Source organism: Taeniopygia guttata, chromosome 10 (genome assembly GCF_048771995.1).
Source record: "Taeniopygia guttata chromosome 10, bTaeGut7.mat, whole genome shotgun sequence".
Lineage (NCBI taxonomy): Eukaryota > Metazoa > Chordata > Aves > Passeriformes > Estrildidae > Taeniopygia > Taeniopygia guttata.
In genome coordinates, this window is record NC_133035.1 from 3,276,340 (window position 1) to 3,296,602 (window position 20,263).

At 43.8% G+C, this 20,263-nt stretch overlaps 1 protein-coding gene across 1 annotated transcript in view; it reads right to left on the reverse strand.

Moving 5' to 3' along the window:
- ARIH1 (ariadne RBR E3 ubiquitin protein ligase 1) overlaps window positions 1–20,263 on the reverse strand; it is a 49,920-nt gene that overhangs the window by 6,542 nt on the left and 23,115 nt on the right. Inside the window, exons 3-9 of the mRNA XM_030281578.4 lie at window positions 15,666–15,810; window positions 11,638–11,730; window positions 11,239–11,294; window positions 8,296–8,362; window positions 7,494–7,600; window positions 6,851–6,893; window positions 5,892–5,963 (exon numbers count right to left, since the gene is read on the reverse strand). Of these exons, the coding sequence (XP_030137438.1) occupies window positions 5,892–5,963; window positions 6,851–6,893; window positions 7,494–7,600; window positions 8,296–8,362; window positions 11,239–11,294; window positions 11,638–11,730; window positions 15,666–15,810 (583 nt within the window). The remainder of the gene's footprint in view (window positions 1–5,891; window positions 5,964–6,850; window positions 6,894–7,493; window positions 7,601–8,295; window positions 8,363–11,238; window positions 11,295–11,637; window positions 11,731–15,665; window positions 15,811–20,263) is intronic.

The following is a 20,263-nucleotide window of genomic DNA, read 5'->3' on the forward strand; positions in this document are numbered from 1 at the left end:
GTCACTTTTTTCCCTTCATGTGACACTTCACTGAAGACTTTTCCATAAAAGCTCACATGGGGTTTCCCTTCCAGGAGTAAGGCTTTTGACAAATGTGAGTATCTCAAAGGGCAGGCTCTGCACAGGGAAATATCTGGGGAATATAACACCAATATCACGGTCTCCATGAGCTTAGAAATTAACAAATCAACAAAACAGCAAATACAAAGAAAAATACTGCATAAATAAAACCAAAACCATTTTAGGCTGAATCAGCTCCTCATCCAGCTCACCCTACAAACACACCAGCCTTCATGGGTTACTGCACGAGTCAGTTTTTAAACACAATACAATAACAAACATATCCAAACCAGTGATACACACACCTGTAAAATCAGCTGCAGCTTTTGGGTCAGAAGCATGTGAAATCCCCTCCCTAGTTTGGAGCATGTCTTTGCTAACCACAGCAAACAGTTCCTACCATGGCATTCAGATAAACTCTCAGTAAAGGAAGAAACCAACATGCACAATCACTCCAGAACTGCATACACAATCCAACAGGTTCTTGTACACCCACTCTGAGTGCTCCAACTATTACTGCATTTTATACGAGTTTGCCAGTTTGTATTGTCACCATCGGGAGAATTTGCACATCAAACCAATGGGATCAAGCAGCAACCAAGCACTGAAGAGGGATTTTCCAGACCTGCCTCTTTCCCAGTCTCCTGTGTTTATTCTTCCGACTCAGTAACTGTACTACAGAGTAAGTGCAGCACAGTAGCTCCTGTGCTGGTCCCCTCAAGGGCACAACACCAAGATGTTCCCTAGAACTGTCCACAGGATGGATACTCAGCCAGGGAAGCTTGTTCCCAGTTAGCCAGTGCAGTTCTGTGAACTTCAAAGTCAAAAATGGTCCCTCCTTCAAGCAGAGCACTCAGTGCAGCGTCTATTTCCCTTTTCCAGGGAGCACTCCTCCCTCTTCCAATCCTGCACCAACAAGTCAAGACTCAAATTTAGGTTTATGCCAGCAATATCCTGCTTGGTCAGATCCCTGCTCGGTCTGCTCCTCAGCCAGGGTGGCTCTCAGCACAAACAGTGGCCCTGTCCCACCACGATGACGCTGGGGCACACAGCCAGAGGAGGTTGTGGAGCTGTGCAGTTCTTGCAGACACATCTCCTCCCATCAGGTGCCCACATCACGCGTGGGAGGTGCAGCTAATCCACACAGCAGCCGTGATCCCTCCTGCTGAGCAAAATCCTACAGCTGTGACAGGGAGAACAGGTCCCAGGCGACCAGCCAAGCTGGAGAGGTGCCACAAGCACACATCCAGAGCACAGGGATGTGGGGCCATCTCACACCCAGCAAGGCTCTATCAGGAGCATGGAAATTCGGCCCTCCTGTCTTTCAGGTGGGACCAAGCTTTCCAGTGTGTCCACAGTGCTCAGGCCTTTCAGCTCTGGAATGCAAACGAGGACAAAAAGACCCTTCCAGTGCCTCTAAGGGCTCCAGGAGAGCCTGGAGAGGGACTTTGGACAGGAGGGAATGGTTTCCTACTGCCAGACTCCAGGGTTAGATGGGATATTGGAAGAAATTCTTCCCTGGGAGGGTGGGCAGGCCCTGGCACAGGTTGCCCACAGAAGCTGTGGCTGCCCCTGCATCCCTGGCAGTGTCCAAGGCCAGGCTGGATGGGGCTTGGAGCAGCCTGGCACAGGGGTCCCTGCCCATGGCAAGGGTGGAACTTGATTTAAGGTCCTTCCAACCCAAACCATTCCATGGTTCTACAATCTCATTACAGCCCTTTTCTCACAGGGAATGCCATCCTTTCCACATCTTTATGCTCCTGTCTAGTAAAGCACAAGGAAGAGGTGATGCAGTATCTGTGAAAATTGCTAAAGCTGTGTAAAACTGTAATATTAAATATTTTTTTAAATTAAAGCCATGAAAAGCACATACTAAAGAATTGCTGGACAACAGTAGAAAAATAAGTATTAACTAATCAAGTCACCAACAGAACAAGAGGGAGAGATTTATAGATAAATGAGGATAGGGAAGGAAGATCTCCCTGAGAATTACAGCTATGCAACAACCCAACAGGCAGCAAATCAAGTTACTAAACCTGCAGATTATTGTGCACATTATCAGTCACAGCACAACACAGAAGTGACCTCATTAACATTGTTCCACTCCAAACAATTCCGTACTGGGCTTGCAAACAAAAGCCTGGGCAAACCTGGCAAAGGCAACAATCCTGATTTTATTGTAAAAGTCCATGCATACATAAAGCACCATAAACCTCAGCTGCTCTTTTATGAAAAGGAAGCTAAATAGAAACATGCTTCTTATTTCAGGGCAAGTGAAAGAGATTAGTCCTTTCCAGAACTCCCAGAGGAACTGATGGACATCAGCCTCCCACAACCACATTCACAGCAACACCTTCACCCCTAGCCCGTCCTATAACAAGAAACATCAAAACCACAGGGATTTCTTAATGAAGTTCAACAAAACCCAAAAATTTAATTATGGCTAGCACAAAACAGTACACTGTTCTAACCCCTAGAGTCACAAAGCAAAACTTTTCAAAACAGATTTTAAACACCAGTTCATCTGAGAAAGGGAGATGGTGTTTGGGCACCTTTAGAAAAACACAGCTCACGGCTCTGGCATGGTGGGAAATGAAGGAACACAGTTTGGTGCTGGTGCCCAGGAGGATTCCGTGTCCTGCCAGAATTTCCACGCATTAGAACAAATGCAGGATCTCCAGAAAATACAGAGAGGATACGTTAAGCCATTAAAAAGTGATCTGAAAAAGGAGAGATGTGGGCTCATGCCATTTTATCTCGTGCACAGGAGAAAAACAGCCAATGGTTCTTTTGGAGAAGAAAATGTGACTGGTTTATCCATCAGCCCTTCATGCTCTGTCTGATCTGCAAGGGAAGGATGGGGATGTGCCAAAAGCCAAAGAAGCAAGGCTGGGGCTTTTTTAGTACCAGATGAACAACTTTCATTAACATCAATTTAAGCTCCACAATAAAAAGCAGTGCCTTGTGTGAAGGCCAGCACTGTCACCACCTTTCTTCTTTTCCCTTTGTTATTCCAAGAGGCAGAGATTAAAATCACACTCAGGTTCCAAAGAGGTTTCCCCTCCTCCTTTTAGACCAATTTCAGATAGTCTTGATACACTTCAAGAGCCCAAAATAAATGCACAAATACAAGTTTTCTCTATTTTTCACTCCTTTGGATGTCCACTTGACAAAAGTAATGGATCTCTGTGGTTCCTTTATTCCCAAATACCCAAAACCTGCAGAGTTTAACTCAAGAGAGGAAGAATCAAGTTTGTCAAACAAACTGAAAAAGGAAGAAATGTGCAAATCCCTGGACTATTCAACCCAGTTCCTCAAGAAGACTGAGAATTATGGTCTTGATAAAGAACTTGTATTGCCTTATCTCAACTTTAAATTAATCTAGTTAAGCTGAACTCATGTGAAAGTAGCTTATTTTAGGAAAAAAAGCCATCTACTCTGACACATTCTGCTGCAAGGGCTGTATCTTTTGTAGAAGGAATTTAGGTCTCCTAAGTGCAAGTAAATGAATGCAAAAGAATAAAAAAAATCATATCAGAAACCACAGAACTCACTACTCAAATCTCCTCGTTTTCCATTCAGACCACTCTACATAATTCATCAAAAAATGCATCACATCATTTCAGTTTGGAAACAGAACCCAATTCAGCTGGGTTTCACTCTTCTGTTCTCTCACACAATTGCCTAATCTTCCTTTCCAACTCCATCTCTCAGGACAAGCCGGAACAAATGTATCTCACATTCTCCCGTTGCAAAGGATTATCCAGATTTCAAGCCTGCGTTCCAGAGGATTGGTATTTCGTTTTTACACCTTCATCTTGGTAAGTCTCCTTCCCTGAGAGCAGCCCACATGGGACAGGGCTCACGCCTGGATGGCTCCAGAAAGCGCTTTCCAAAAGCCAGAAACAGCAACGGAGAGCGTAGTCACAACTGAATTCCTTGGAGCGCTGTTCCCACTGATAACGGGGATTTTTGCATCTGATGGTACCTGATTCCTTTCTAGGTTCTTCAAAATGAAGTTCAACACAGAATTTAGGCTGTGAAGCCAACAGTGGAGGCACAAGTTGTGCTTTACCAAACACGTCTGCCCTGCTTTCCTGCTAGGAATGGTACAGAGAGAAAGGAGGGATGGATACACGCTCCAACTGCAGAGTTCCCATCCCAGTCTGTCCCTACAGCCCCACACCCAGACAGCACTTGGGTTTCTTCATGCCTCTGGTCAGGGATCAGCAGGGAACTGAGGCAGGAGTTGGATGCAGCCCCACAATCCCAGGCTGACCTGGCTCTCCAGAGGCTGCAAAGCTCCCAGGACACACATCCCAGAGGCCAAAGCTGGAGATTCCCACCTTCCCCAAGGCAGAGATCAGCATGAGAGTGGTACTCTTCCTCCCAACTTTCCCCTCAATTGAATCTAGCATCAGCTCAGAGAGAAGAATGCCATATTGTCCTTCAGCTAATTCAATGGGGATGGATGCTGTAAGACCCCAGGACTGTTGGCTTGCTCAAATATCTGGAATAATTATCCTAGTGGCAATTTTTTCTCCTTGCTGCAGCCCGGGCTCCTAAGTATTCCCATGTAGGAATGTCTGGGACAGTACGAGAGGAAGTAGCTTAGACAGTGATGTCCAAGGACAGCTCTGCTGCTCGCACCAGACTAGAGGTACCAATGAAGAAGCAGAGCTGGTGCCAGATGCAACCCATCAGATGGGTGTTCCCACCCCCAAAAATCTTATTCCCAAGGCAGGGACAGGTAGAAGATGGCAAACCCCAAGATCAGCCTCCTGAGGACTTTAACAGGCAAAGCAGGGCTGTTGCTGTTCCAGTGTCCCAAATATGTGAGACCCAAGGCTAGCAGTGCTTACACTCTGCCTTTTCCAACCTATTTGCTGCTCTTCCTCAGGTTTAATAGGAGCAGTCCCTGAAGACCCAGCAAACTCCAGACAAAACTGGATGAGTCCCCGAGCCACTCTGGAACACACTGAGACAAAGCCAAACTCCCTTTGGTGACTCTGTGAGCTCCAAGCAGGGCCCACTCCAGCCTGATCTGAGCTGCACAGCAGGAGCTTCTCTGCCACCATAACACAACATTCCAGCTCGATGAAAACCAGGCAGGCTGCTGCAAACAATGCCATTAACCACTTACACAAAAGAGCTAAGAAAACAAAGCAGCCATTTCCTCACTCCCTCCCCACCTTCCTCCTTCAGCTGGGAGCTCCAGGCCTCCTCCTCACCCCCATGGGATCTGCTGCTTTTGTGTCCTTGCCACCACGACTATCTTGGTTTTAATTTGTCCCAAAATGATCAAATGCTAAAGTTTCAGGCAAAGTTGGGCTAAGTAGATGGAAGACCTTTACATAATGAAATTCCAGACAGCTGTTCTGCCAGTCTCCACTTGGAATGCTGCCCAGCAGAAATGAAGGCTCCTCCGGAGGCCAGTCGCAGGGAATTGAAGGCAGATGTAAATGATCCCAGCCAAACAGAGCCACGGGTGGTGGTAACATGTTCCACACATGGAATGAGCCATGGATTTGCTTAGGGAAGCCACCAGTGCCAGACAGGAACCCAAAGACTTACATCTTGAGTTTCCTTTGGATCTCCAATTAACTGTTTCTTCCAAGCACTTTCCTTCACTGAACTTGAAGAAACTCACCTGATTCCAGGCATTAACACCTGTTCGCTCTTCACACAAGAGCACGTCAGTGTACTGTGGATTTTAAGGCTTGCTCTTAGCATGGAACAGAAAAAGCAATCCTAGTGCAAGGAATTAGATTGATGTCCTTTTCACCTGACAAATCTGTATAAAATCTCTATATAATGAGAAAACCTCTCACCTTTGTGTTGGCTGCAATCCAATTGGAGGTTTCACTGTCATCATCACACTTCTTAATCCATTTCTTTAACCACTGTCAGAAAAGAGATGGAAGAAGAGTGTTAAATCTAGCTGGAGGAACTGTAAATGTTCCCAAGACACCTGCTCACATTAAGGAAAGGTATACCCATCCACATGGGAACAGGAGAGAGCTGGTGCTGGAAAACTGTGCAAACAGCCACTAATTTAGTGGCAGACAGTTCCTGCAGTTCCATCTTGATCCAGCAAGCACCAACACCCAGCACAAACATTCCTGCAACGAGTTTGCAGCTCTTAATCAACACAAACTTCGTGTTGGACTCTTAAATAATGAGGACATTTTGGCTTTGGGGTGACTAATTGTGCCTGCCTCATCCCTGGAAGTGTTCAAGGACAGTACTTGGAGCAATCTGGGCTAGTGGAAACTATCCCAGCCCATGGCAGGGTGTGGGACTAGATAATCTCTAAAGTCCCTTCCAACCCAAACCAGCAAAACCAACTTAGTTCCTCCAGTACAACAGACAACGCCTAACAAAGCATCAAATACCCAGAGGAACAACTAATACAGGGATGCTCCTTGTCCAAAAAGCACCTTCACTCCTCTGCAGGGGGTCACAGGTCTAACAACCTCCTCTTCCAGACAATTCCCACCTGGATGAGGCACTGTTCCCTCACAAGGTGCAACTGTGAGGCAGCAGTGAAGGTATCCAATAGGATTTCACTGCTGGTTCTCACCCTGTGATTTAAACAGGTGAGCTACTCTGCTCCCTGGTGGATACAACAACTGGGCTCAATGATCCCTGGGGGTCCCTTCCAGCTCAGGACCATCTCTGATTCTATGGACAGCCATAAAAACTTGGGCTCGGTTGCTAATTCTTTAACATAAATTTATTTTAAACTTTTTCAAAACACAGATTTAGACAAGAACCTTGATGTACTCACCTTGCATTTAACAGGATCATGCCAGTTTTCACCACAGTTAAAGCTGTAAGGGAAAGAAAGGGAAATTAAGAAAACAGGGCAAATGATTGTACTTGTAATTAAACAGTGTAAGTTTTCTTCTGGGTTGTTCGAAGTCAGTCCTAAGGAAACTCAACACACTCTCCCCTTGAATCCTGAAATCCCTTAAGGGCCACTTCAAAACAAGTGACAGAACAAGGGGGAATGGATTCCCACTGCCAGAGGACAGAGTTAGATGGGATTGTTAGGGAGAAATTCTTTCCTGTGAGAGTTGAATGAGACACTGAAACTGGTTTATAGAGAAGTCACCCTATCCCTGAAAGTGTCCAGGGCCAGGCTGGATGGGGCTTGGAGCAGCCTGGGAGAGTGGAAGGTGGAAGGAGGGTGGAACAAGATGATCTGTAAGGCCCCTTCCCAACCAAACCATTCCATGATTCTATTATTTTGTGAAACTAAAACGTTAATTTCTATTCTGGACAGTTGCTCATGGCAGGGGATGGAACTGGATCACCTTTAAGGTCCCCCCCAAGCCAAGGCAGCCTGGGACTCCATGAACACACGCTGACACACTTCTAGAGCAGTGAGTACAAAGCAGTATCAGCATCTTTTCCTTGCTGGCTCTTACCAGAACTGACGCCCACATTTGCAGCGCACGGGTTTAGCATCCGGGTATTGGACTTTAACGACGTGGTGGCAGTCAGGGGCAGGACACCACTTTAACAGTCGATTACACTGCAAACAAAGCACACATCCCACATCACAGAGGAAGGGTGTGCTCAAGGACAGCTCCTGCCCTGCATCCCTTTGTTGTGGCTGCAAACAGCTAAGAAATAAAAACCAAACCCACTGCACCCATCACTTCTGGCAAGGAATGAAAGCTTGATCCTGTAACAACTTCCTCCCCAGGCTCTACAGGACAGCTGAACCCACACAACTGGGAACTGGGACAGTGCAAACATCTTGCAAAGCACCTTTCTCCAACTTTATTTTGAGGCTATAGAAGTATTAGAATTTTGCTAAAGCACTTTTGCAGTTTTACTTCAACTGGCAAAATGTTTAAGGCATGTTCTTGTTTACAGCATTTCCTGGCTTTCAATGTGAAGTATCTCAGGTAACATTCAAGAGTAATAAATATTATATAACTATTATGTAACTATTACAACTACGTAATTCTGCTTCTCAGAACTCAAATATTAAGCAATAGCTCTTACATTCTCTTTTAGGTCTTTTGTCCTAAAGTTTTTTTAGTATTTTCCTACAATTGTCCCTGTAATGCAAAGGACCATAAACCAACCCCTGCATTCACATTCGATTAGAGACTATGCAAAAAACTTGCTCTGAATTCTAAACAAGCCTCCAGCCTCTGCCTGGGTACATGTGTGAGACAAAACCTACAAGCCATTAAAAAAATTCAAATAAAAACTCACCTCTACAAAACTATTGGTTATTAAATGCTGGTACTTTAATTTAACCTTGGAATCTGTGATCAGACGCCTGTGGGAAGGGAAGAAACAGAAAAATTGTAGCAGAAATCTTGTTTTTTCCATATACTGCCAGTAAGTTAAGACAAACAAGTTTGATTCATCCTTCTACACTTGCAGGTACTTTTTGTACTTACCTGTTCTCTATTTATTTGTTAGATCATTTATTATTATGAAAACTACATTCATTCTATTCAATGTATAAATATATATATAAATATATTAGTTTCAGAAACAGAAAGCTCACATAGTTCAAAAGAACTGAACCTCTTGGTGTGAGGATTTTTATTTAAAAACACTTCCCTTAAGAGCCCAAGAAACAAAGCAAGTAATTTAATCAGTTCACTTACACAGAACAGGCACATTTTGTGGCAAATCCCTTTTAAAAGCTCCAGAACAACCCTTGTGTGGCTAATAACTTTGGGAAGCCTCCTGTTAGCTGGGTTTCAGTGGAATGCTACAGCTTCAGCTTAAAAATTAATGGTGTTTCAATCTATTTACCATAAAAACAAAGTTGATTTGAATTCAACATCACTAGGGATGTACACAACACAGACTTTAAATTAATTCCAGTCTGTTTGGAACTGGGAGAGCAGAGGGAAACTGACTGATGGGAACCCTTAACAAGCATGGTGACCACTTTTCTCCTGGGCACACCCATTTGCAGACTGCCCAGCCTAAATGCATCCAAAATAACTTAAACATGGATTGCTGAGTGCTTCTAAAAACGTCTTTTAGCTATGACTGAAGTGTCTTCCCAATATATCTAAATATAAAGCTGCACTGACACACCCTTTGTGGCATTCCTGCTTTAAATCCTGCTGTGGAATACAGCTTTATACAGGCCACACCATGGGTAAATATTGGAATTAAAGGATTTTCTTTTCCAGCTGCAGCCAAAACTAAGGGTACTCCTGCATGTTATCCTTACAACACTCCCTGAGGAGCAGTGTGTGCCCATGGGATGTGCACAAATCCCAGCCCTGGGCAGCTGGGGAGCTCCTCTCCCAAGCACATGCTGGTTATTACATAAATCACAGCACGTGGCAGCTCAATTCCCAGGGCTAAAATAAAACAAATCAGCTGACAAAGCATCTCCTGCAATTCTGGAGTCAAACTTTGCAACTTACTGAAGAATGAGAAAACAATCTGAATTTAGTATTAATTATAAATATCTTTTTTTTTACTCCATACATGGGTTTCAAGGCATACTAAATATCACCTTGAAAATGTACTGTATTATAACAATATATCAGGCACTGGAATTTAAATTAATAGTCATGCCATGACTAACCAGAGCACATAATCCACTGGTTTTTTGCTTATCAACATGCTTTGACTGCCCCAATCAACATCACCAGGTCAAGATCTTCAAGAATTTTGATTTGAATGTTACTGTCTTTTGGCAAATCATAAATGAAACAAGACAAATTAAGAGGTGAAACCCATGCCCACACCCCATAAATCATATTAATTTTGTGCTCATATCCCTTGGAAATTGAGAGCTGGAGACTTTGTAAACAGGAAAGGACCTAAAAAGTAATAATTAAAAACACAGAGGTGGGTGCAGTTCCAGTTGAAATAATTTACATTTTTTGCCATATATATTGACATATCCTAAGATTGCCACAGTTGTCTACATTGACTTTTAAAGGAAAGAGTTTTCTCAAAAAATGCACCTTCCTGCTCACAGAAATCCAAGTAAGATCAGGGAAAGGTGGGCTTTTACCACTAGAAACAGTTTCTAGTTTTACTCAGACAAATGGGAATTGTTTGCATTAGCACCCAGCTAGGGGAATCCCACAGGACTGCCCTCCTTTTCTCCAACCTTTCCTTGCTGCTGCTCCCACTGCCACCTCCAATGCTTCCAGCTACTCAATTTCACATGCACTGTTTGAACAGCTCATTCCAACTGTTGCAATCAAGAAAACACTCAAAAAAGTCCTGCTGAGAGTGTTTGACTCCACAAATTGAAGTTCAACCTCTGGTAAACAAAAATCTCAATAAAGTTACTCAAGATATGCCAACTTCAGCTCAGTTTCCACCCACTGTGCTCTACAAACCACCCCTCAACAGGGCAGGAAAGCATTTCAGCTACTTCCACTTCCATCCAGCCTACACTCCATGAGTAACCAAGAGCCAAAATTGGGAAAATCACTACTCTGAAAGCAAATGATAATTAAAAACACCAAATTAATATCAATGAGTGAGTCAGGCTTCAGAAAGGAAATAATAAGAATAAGCCTCTATTGAGATGTTTTAGCAAGAAGAATTAAAATGAACTTGAACGAAGTTCAACATTATGAAGGATATTGCTCATGCAACAACCTCCCCCAGTATAAAAGAGAAGGATGCTCATGGAATTCACTGCTTCACCATGAACTAACAGTCATTCTACAGCTGGACAACTTAATAATTCCAAGGACACAGGATGACACATCACCTTAATCAAATCATGTGTTTGAGGGTCAACAGCCTCCTATCAGAGGGCAAAAAACACATCCTGCATCAGCCCTTAGGACTCCTGTCCTCTGACTCACCTATTAACTACAGCTATAGGGCTTGGAGAACCAGTGGGTTGACCTGGGCAGAAGTCCTAAATTCCTACGTAAATCAAAGGAAACAAAATGCACAAAGCAGTAAAACAGGGTTTGGAAACCCTGGTGTCACACTGACCAAACTGGTCAGGGAGTCCTTCCTCCCAGTGCTGTCACATGGGGTTTTTACACCGAAACAGGAAGAAACAGTCTGGTATCAAAACAGACAGTGCAAGACAGACTCCTCTGCTGCCTGCAAGCTTCTGTGCAGTTTGTTAGAAGCATTTGAATAGATCTGAATAGAACGTGAGTAACACAATGGAAAGAGAGAGCAAAGCCAAGCATTACTTACATAACTGTATTGTCGTCCACTAAGATATCACAGCCATGGGCAGGGCATGAAATGGTCTGAAAAACACAAAAAGGTCATAGGAGGGACAGTGGTCATCCTGATTTTGCATCACAAGGAATTCCAAGGCAACAGACTTCACTACAATCCATAGCCAAAGGAGTGTTGTGCCTCTCCCAGGTGTGCCACTGGTTCCTCCTTCCCCAGCCCAAATGCCTGCACCAACTCCACTGAATTCTCTCCAGATTCATCTTAGCAGAGCCTGCAGCCCCCAGACCTTTGGGTTTGGGTTTTCTCTGTTGTTCTTTTGGGTTTTTTTAAACTTTAGCAGAGAAACTCTCCCCTGTCTCTCCAATACACAGAATTTCCAGAAATAAGTCATGAGGTTAATTGAGATTTTACCTGTCCCATGCCTTCCTCCATTATTTTGGTAGTTAAATATTCACTCCAGCACTGCATGCAGAATTTGTGTCCACACTCTAGACCAGTGAAGTACTGCAAGACAAAGAACACAAGACATGGCCTCATTTTATCCCATGGATTGACTCCATAATTTCACTCTTCTTGGTGCTGTGCAGTTCATCCATCCCCATCCCTCATTCCCCACACCAAACCTGAGCCACTGCTATTCACTTTGCATCATCACCCCTACAGAACACTGCCAAGGCAGCCTTAGTCACTCTTTCAAAGCCAGACTTTAATCCCCAGCCCCAGCAGCAATGAAAGGTGTGTCTCATGTTTCCATCCTGCCCATTTAAATTTATCCTTGTTTTAGGAGTGTATATGGAGCACAGCATGGCTCTCTCCCATTCTGCTTTGGAAATCAGGCAAATAAATGCAATACCAAACAGGTCACAGTGATAAGGATACAAAATCTTCATTCCTCCTATCTTTTCCCCTTGTCACATGTGGGTGCTACCCAAAAGTCCCAGACCTCCCCAGGGAAGTTGCCTCTGAAACCCAGATGCTCATCAGATGAGGACACTCAAGATCCTAATTGGCAGGTGTAAATTGCTAAATAAAATTCAATAATGATCTGCTGTCACAAACAGCAACAGGGACAACTCCATCCCTGTCTGCATCATCTGCACAGAGCTGCCAAGATATCATCTGGGACTGAGTGGTTACACAAGGGGTGGAGAAGCAAACACTGCTGAGGAAAGAGTGGAACTAAAGTACTTGTCTCTGGTCAGCTGAAAGTTATTTTATACTTGGAGTCAGCACCAAGAAAATTGTATTTAAAATACTTCATTTGTACCACTATTGAGGTAGTATTTGCTGGCTCAGCTTTTCAAACCAACTTCTCAGCTAGTGAGATAAAACTAGAATTCTACCCTCACACACCATCAAACTACGAAAACTCCACAGAGGAAAGAACTTGGAATCCTCTGTGGAACAGCCCAAAACACCAGCAGGATAATGGTGGTAACTGAGGAAAGGAGAATGCACTTGAGGCAAATGTTCTTCCCCAAACCACCTTCTCAGACACCACAGATATATTCTGTCCGCCCCACAGAGGTGCAGCAGCTGTGCTGTGCCACCTCTGGATGCTCAGCACCCCTTTCCCAGGGCTGGCAGGCTGTGATTCCACTGCTCTGACACTCCTGCCACCAGCACAGCTGCAGCCTGTGAGCACCAACACGGCTGAGTCTGACCTGAGCACCTGACTTGGTTCCAGGTAAAAATAGAAACATCCACCCCAAAAAAACAACAAAGAAAGCAGAGAGGAGGCTGACACCTATGTGGCGCCAGGTACACCAGCTGCAAGATTGCAAAAAGACACCTTCCAATTTCTGATCCCTTACTGAGCCAGCTAACAAGATATCTGATGTTCCACAGATGCTGTTGTGGCCAAGTGACATCTCCCGGAGATGCACAGTTACAGTAAAAACACTTCAACATCTGCAACTTTTGGGCTGCCACAGCATGAAACCATCCCAAAAACTGCATTGGCTCTTCTGTGAACTTTGGCTTCTCCTCATGTGATGGGAAGCAAGCACAGGTAAGGGAATCATCTCTTACTGAACCCAACACTCCTGCAGCAGGCACACACGAGGAACCAGCACAGAACACATCTTGATGTAAGACCTGTTTTGGTTATTTCAGGCAGGGAAATGCTTTGCTAAATGCCCACAGAAAAGCAGCCACCACCACACTTCCTCCCAGGCTGCAAGGAATGCAGAGAATCTCTCAGCTCTTTTCTTTACTTTGAGGGAGTTCCCAATTATTTTTGGCTCAGCAGACAGCAGATGTCAAGGGAGCAAGTAAAAAGGCCAACACAAAACCACCAAGGATGGGGGGAGCAGTAACTCCTTAGGCAGCTCATTAGCCCAGGGGACAGCTCTGGTGTCACCACATCTGTTCTCCACATCTACAGTCTGGACAAAGCAGGGTGTTCCCAAAAACACCTCCAACCCACTCTCCTGAGGGTGAGGGGGCCAGAGAGGAGGAAGACAAAGCCACAACCCTCCCAATTCCTGTCTCACCCAAAATAACTGCTAGGACCTGACAGTGCTTGACAGGGACACAGAGTAGGTGAAACATCTCCCTTAAGTCCTCACACTTGCAGGGTGAGAGCTTCAAATGCTTTGTTTGCCAGGTGCTTCCCAAAACCTCACACCACAGTTCTCTGGAGGTGACTGGAGAGCTACAGAGACTTTGTAGATTGGAGAGAGGAAATTTCAAGACTAACATTCTCCTGCAACAACTGTACACCATAAAACTTCTTAACATCTCCAAACTCCCAGCTTTCCACAGGCTGAAAGGGGCTCTTAGTGCAAACCCTCCACATTTTCATGTGGAAAAATAATTAGCTGATTATTTAAAGAGAATTTTCAATACTGAGATTTTAGGTTGGGCATTGAACATAAAAATAATCCTAGAATTTATAATTCACATCGACTAAAACAGCTTCAAAACAGATTTCAGTGACCTTAGATGGAGACACTACAGCATTTTACAGAAGAAATAATAAATATTAGTTTTCCTATAGGCTCCAGCTTTTCTGTAGGTCAAAGAAAGAGAGTCCCCTCTGATTTCTTTTAACACTAGCAAAAGAGAGAGCCCTGCTCACCTGCAACATCTCTCTGCTCCACCTAAAAATCTGCTCTTCTAACAACTGGGCCACTGCTATTTGAGCTACAAAATCAAGAAGTGTTAGTGTGTTTTGTGCTGTTCTTTCCAGTGTCAAAACTCTAGACAATGCTGGGGTGTGATTTCAGAGGCTGTCCTGTGCAGGGCCAGGAGTGGGACCCGATGTGGGGCCTGTTCCATGATTCTGTGATTCTGCTTCCCAGGTAGCACAGTGTCCCCAGCCAGAGGACAGGCCTGTCACTTGTGAGTTGTACCCTCACCCAGCACAACAACTATGTTAAAATGGAGAGAACAATACATTAGAATATATTGTCTTTCTTTTTCAAAGCACCTCATCTTACAGAGTAGGAATTTGCCTTTCCAGCTACTCTTCACAAGAAGGAAGTCAGGGCACACAAGAGACTCACGAAGCCTTGTGGTTCCTGGCTTGAGAGCAACAGGGACCTTAATGCTGAGGCTGGGAGGCCTGAAGCTGGGCTTGGCTCAGCTCTGTCCACTCCAGGGAAGAAGATCCAGAGCAAGGGAGAGGCCGCAACCATGGAACCTCACCCCAGGCTACTCCTGAACCCCAAAGCTCATCACGGCTCCTGGCTGAAAACACACCCAGAGCAAGAGCAAAGCCTTGTGTCAGAGCAGCTTTGCCTGGAAAGACCCAGCACATGTTTTAGGATGTTCTGGAGGGGCAGCTCCACCACAAAGAGCAAGTTCCAATAAAAGAAGAATTCCTTACTATCAGCACTTTGCCTTTTGATGAACTCTCCTATTTGAGCTTTTCCACTCACCTCGCTTTTCTCCCAGGTCTCCTAACAGTATTTCCTGCCCCTGGAAACCCCAGCAGAGCCTAGACCTCTTGGCAGTGTATGGGAATGCTTCAGTTTGGTCAACAGTGACAAAAAAAGTAGCACTATCACCCAGGGCATTGATGCAGAGCACCAGCAAGCACTGGGTAACACACTCTCATGTCTGACCAAGAGGACATTGTCCAATATAATAAAGATTCAAAGACATCCACATTTTACTTCCACTACTTTTTTCTAGACTTCCTAGTTTGACTATTTTGCTTTTAAAAGATATTTCCTACCTTGTCTTTCTATTTAAGTAAATCCCTTTGCCCCTCATGCTTTTCACAGATTTTGAATTTCACGTATCCTTTATCTGTAACTCTCACTTGGTATCAGACCTTTGCAAACATCACCTGCCTGCTTTTTCCTGAACTTTACCACACCACTGCCCAGGCCCCCACACCCTCAGAGATGCTGTGCAGGAAAATGTGAAGTTTCAGGCTGGAAATTTGGGCAGTTGCTGCTCAGGTAGCACCGAGGCCACTGGGTACTCACCGAGTTTGGGTAGTTCAGATAGCAGATCTGACAGGACATGTCCTGGGCTGATGATCTGGTGTTCATCTGGCGCGTTCGCGACTTTTTACTTGGATTAATTACATGACACTCTGCAAAGAGCTTCTCCAAATTGCCATCAAAGTACCTGCACAACACAGGACAGAATGAAAATTTAACCACCTTCTAAATCATTTTTCCATTCTATGTAGCAGTTAAGTGTACAAAGATGCTGTTTGTATTTCAAAACTCACACACCCACTACTTCCAACAAACTCTTCTCTTAACACAACACAGATGTGGATATTAGACAACTGCATAATTTCAGAGACTCTCACTTGAATTATACACTCCTGAAATTCAGGCACCTTCAATTCTTCAGATGCATTTCAAGTAATTTGTGACTCTCCCAATTGCTTTGCATTAGAATTCCAGGACAGGAAACTAGAGCAAGAACACCTGAGTTCACAGTTCAGGCATTGAAACACCTTCCTAAAGCACAGGTTTGATGCCTTCAAGCTCAATTATTTTCAACTGAAGCCTTCCATTTTTCCTAATATTCTGATCATTAGCCACTTCAGCATCTTTTCTCTTCAACCTGAGGTAATTTAATAACTTCCTAAAAAATAAAGTTCCAGGTTTGCAATGCTTCCAAAGATCAGGTACCTATCAGAAAGGAGGATGCAAAATTGCTTGGGGTGTGAAAAACGATCACTTCCTATTTTCTATTCCCTTAAGGAAAACAATATTGGTTTGCTTTAAAGGCTTATAAAAAGCTCTTCCTTGGAGAGGAGGACCAAACTGGAGAAAATCATTATCAGAAAGCTCAGCCTCTTCCCAGAATCCTTCACACACCTTTCTCCAGCCTGCAGCAGCTGCAAAGAACTAATTAAACCAGACAATTAACCAGCCCCATCACATGCACACATCCCCCAGCCAAACCCAGTCAGTCATTCCCCCGCTCCATTACAACTCTACCTACCAACAAGGCTTGATTTATAATTGAAAAAGTATCAATTTTCCTGCTGTTTCATATGCTTCTCAATGCAGTTTGTGTATTTTAGATCTTAAATTTCAAGATACTGAATCTGGAAGGAAGTGGTGAATTCTGGCATCACAGCATCTACAAGGCTTTGCCACTGTTCTTCAATGTTAGCTCAGGACTTTACTCAACCAAGTTTTTTTGTTTACTTAGAGGATTTTATTTAGAAATTTGTATGTTAAATTTAAATCAAAGAATATAAAATTATATATTTAGAAAATTTCAGTAAGTGAATTCATTGCAGTCCCATTGTAGGCAGTATTTGTTTATTAAGAATCATGGATAAATATTAAGCCCATGAAAGTTTTCCAGCCTTCCAACTGCTCTCTCAGAGGCAGCAGGAACAGCACAGGACATGCTCTGAGGAGAGCAGACACACAGCTGGGTGTGAAGTTTGCAAGGAAAATAGTTTTGTATACAAATGCTATGATGCAACTTGAACCCTGATACTCATGACCAGCTAAAAGCTTATGGAAATACCAGAGGTTTTTGTAGTGGTGGACTGATTTTAAGGGTGAATATCCACACCAGAAATTTGACATTTTCACTTGGAATTACCTATCCCCTTTAAATACCTATGGATAGTATTCCTGCTTCTCCATGCTGTTTTCTTTTTATGCATTTTCTGAGTAAATAATTTCCACATTTATTTTTAGGTATGTCTCTCAGACTCATACTCATGCTGCCACTGGGCCGTAAGAACTCCAGAAAATGCAGAGGAAAATGTGGGTCTCCCTGAAAACACACAGTTCCAATGGATACTCCAAAGTCCAACAGCTCTCTAACTGCTCCATCACTCCTCAGGCAAACATGCCAAGGGCTCAGCCAGAAGACTCTTGCAGTTCCTTCAAAGGTTAGGAACAGCACCTAATTCCAATTACCATCCCTTTTTCCCACTTGTTGCAGCATCACCACAGACCATCCATGTAGGCAGATCTCCCTGTGCCCTTCCCATGTTCTTGGTCAAAGGATCCCCAGGCAGCAGCTCTAACACCCTTCCCTCCCACAGCAGGTGAGCTCCATGTGACATTCAGCGACCTCCCTGGCCAGCAAACCTTCTCCACCACCAATTGCCATTCCCATTCATCCTCCTTGAATCCAAGGAAGCCAAAACATATGTAATCCCAGTCCAGATCTGACCCTGTTCTCATACAATTTCACTTAAGATTTCTCCTCCAAATCTCACCAAATGCATTGCAAAAGATGGTTACATTTCTCCAGATCTGCCCATGTTAGAATTCCTCCTCACTTCCTTTACAACTCCAAGAATTCTGATTTTTCCTCAAATATTCTCTATTAAAGGGCTGGTTTTTGGTACCTCCATCCTTATTTTCATCCTAGGGAGGAGCACAGCACCTTCAACAGCCCTTTAAGTACTCTGCCTTCCTTTCCTTTCACAATGCAGATATTGAGTAATTCCAGCACTTCTGGTGCATGAGAATTTCCTCTATCAATTCTTCAAAATTCATTTGCTTCATCACAAAGTTGGGGGGTTTTCTGCTATTTTAAAATGAACGGACAAACCAATGTTTGTCCACTACTTTCAAGTGTTTCTACTTACCAAGACCAAACCTATAACAACACCAAGTCTTTTTGGCAGAGAGATCAAGCTGTCAGCTCCTTTATCTCCTCAAAATTCCCTCCTGCTGTTTGTAACTGCCTAATCGCCATTTTCCAGACATAATCAAATCCTACCCATGGGAGTATCAAAGATAAAAAGCCTTTTCACTGAAAAAAAAATTGCTTCTAGTACACACTTTGGGATATTTACTTCCATGGAAGAGCATTTGTGAGTGTCAGTGCATGAAAATACTCACAATAAAAGATATCTCCACATCAAAACTCCTGCCATGCACCATTTTTCACCTGTTCAGCCTCTGCTGAGGAGTGTAAAGTATTTACTTGTTCCAAGGAAAGCAGGCAGCCAGGTTCTGGAGAAGAGACAATCTGGGCATTCCTGACCTCCCTCCTCTGCTCAGAGGGAACAGGGACATGTGGCCACCAAGATAAGCAGCTACAAGGGACTGCTGTATCTCTGGCTGTGCCTCCAGGGATTAAATCAGGCCTTGGGGACATGCTGAGACACTTTTCTCTTAACAAAATGGCCAGGGGAAGGCACACAAAGCAGGAGAGCTGCATTTTAACCTTTTCATCACACAGAGGTTCCTCCCCAAACTCCCCTTAGGAGAGGACATCATCAGCCATGGCAAAATTAGAAGGTAATTTTAAAATTGGAAGGTAATAAGGTTCAAGTTAAAGCACTTTCTTCACTTGGTTCTGAGGTGATGCGGTCATTTTGTACCCAGTGCTCTCCTATCCCTATGAATCAAGCTTGCAAGACCCAGGAAAATAATATTTGACATCTTTATTTTCCTAAACGCAGCATATCAGAGGCTGAACTAATATTTCCTCCACTCACCACTTCCATCCTACAAACAAATCCACCCCAAACCCCCAATTTTGCTTTTGACAAACAATTAGAGTTTCACCAGTGGGACAGGGCAGTTTTTTAATTGTGGCTGTTATTACTTTACTGTAAGTAGAATAAATATCTGTAGTACATCTGCCCTCTGAACACCACTGTGTAATTACTCCACGACAAAGCTGGCACAGACAGTAACAACCTGCTCATTAAAAACAGGCATAACAACGCTAAAAAAAAGTGGGAAACAAATTTTCATGTCACAAGCTCAGACCTCCCCACTTATCAAAAAAAGAGGAGCCACTTGGTTGAAGTGCTTTCCTCCAGGCCAGGTCTGATAAGGCTGCTGGGAGGTCGTGCTGAATCACCATGACCAAGAGAAAAGAGGCACTGATTAGCAACTGCAAATACACACCCCATCAAACAAGAACTTTCAAGCAAAATGTGTATTTTGGGGGTTTTTTTCCCCCTTAATCCTCACCTATCACCACAGCAATGACCAAACCCTCCTGAACACCAAGAGCCTGCTCTCAGCTTCCTACTCCTACTTTAACACAGCTCAGCACTCTAGAAGATTTCATGATTATTTGGTGCAGAAGTTTCAGAAGGCAGCACCAGGCACTGGAGAGATCCTGTTTTGGTGTTTTTTTAACACAACAGGACATCAATAAGCACCAAAACTGGACCAGTGTGCAACAGGTCTGCCTAAGCAAGTTATGTATTCTATTACTCACAGGGGTAATCCTGCTGAGTTAAGTATTTAATGAATATGTTTACCCGTGGATTTGTAAATATAACATGTACTTAAACTGTAAAAGCCTTAACAATAATACCTCACCTTCACCCGGCTGGCACCTCCCTTGAGAAAAAAAACAAAAAACCAAAACCACAGCCCATTTTTTTATTTTTAAATTGATGGCAGCCCCAAACAAGCTTTCAACCACAAGGGACAAAACCTACTGTACAAAGGGATGGCTTTTCAGTGCACTTGTGTAGAGGTATCTCCCAGCCAAGGAGAGTGAACTTTACCCCAACCATGAGAACCAGCCCAAGAAACTCAAATACCAAGTAAGCAGACATGTTGCAGAGCAGGTATTAAATCAGAATTCTTAACAGCTGTAGTCAGAGTTAAGTAGT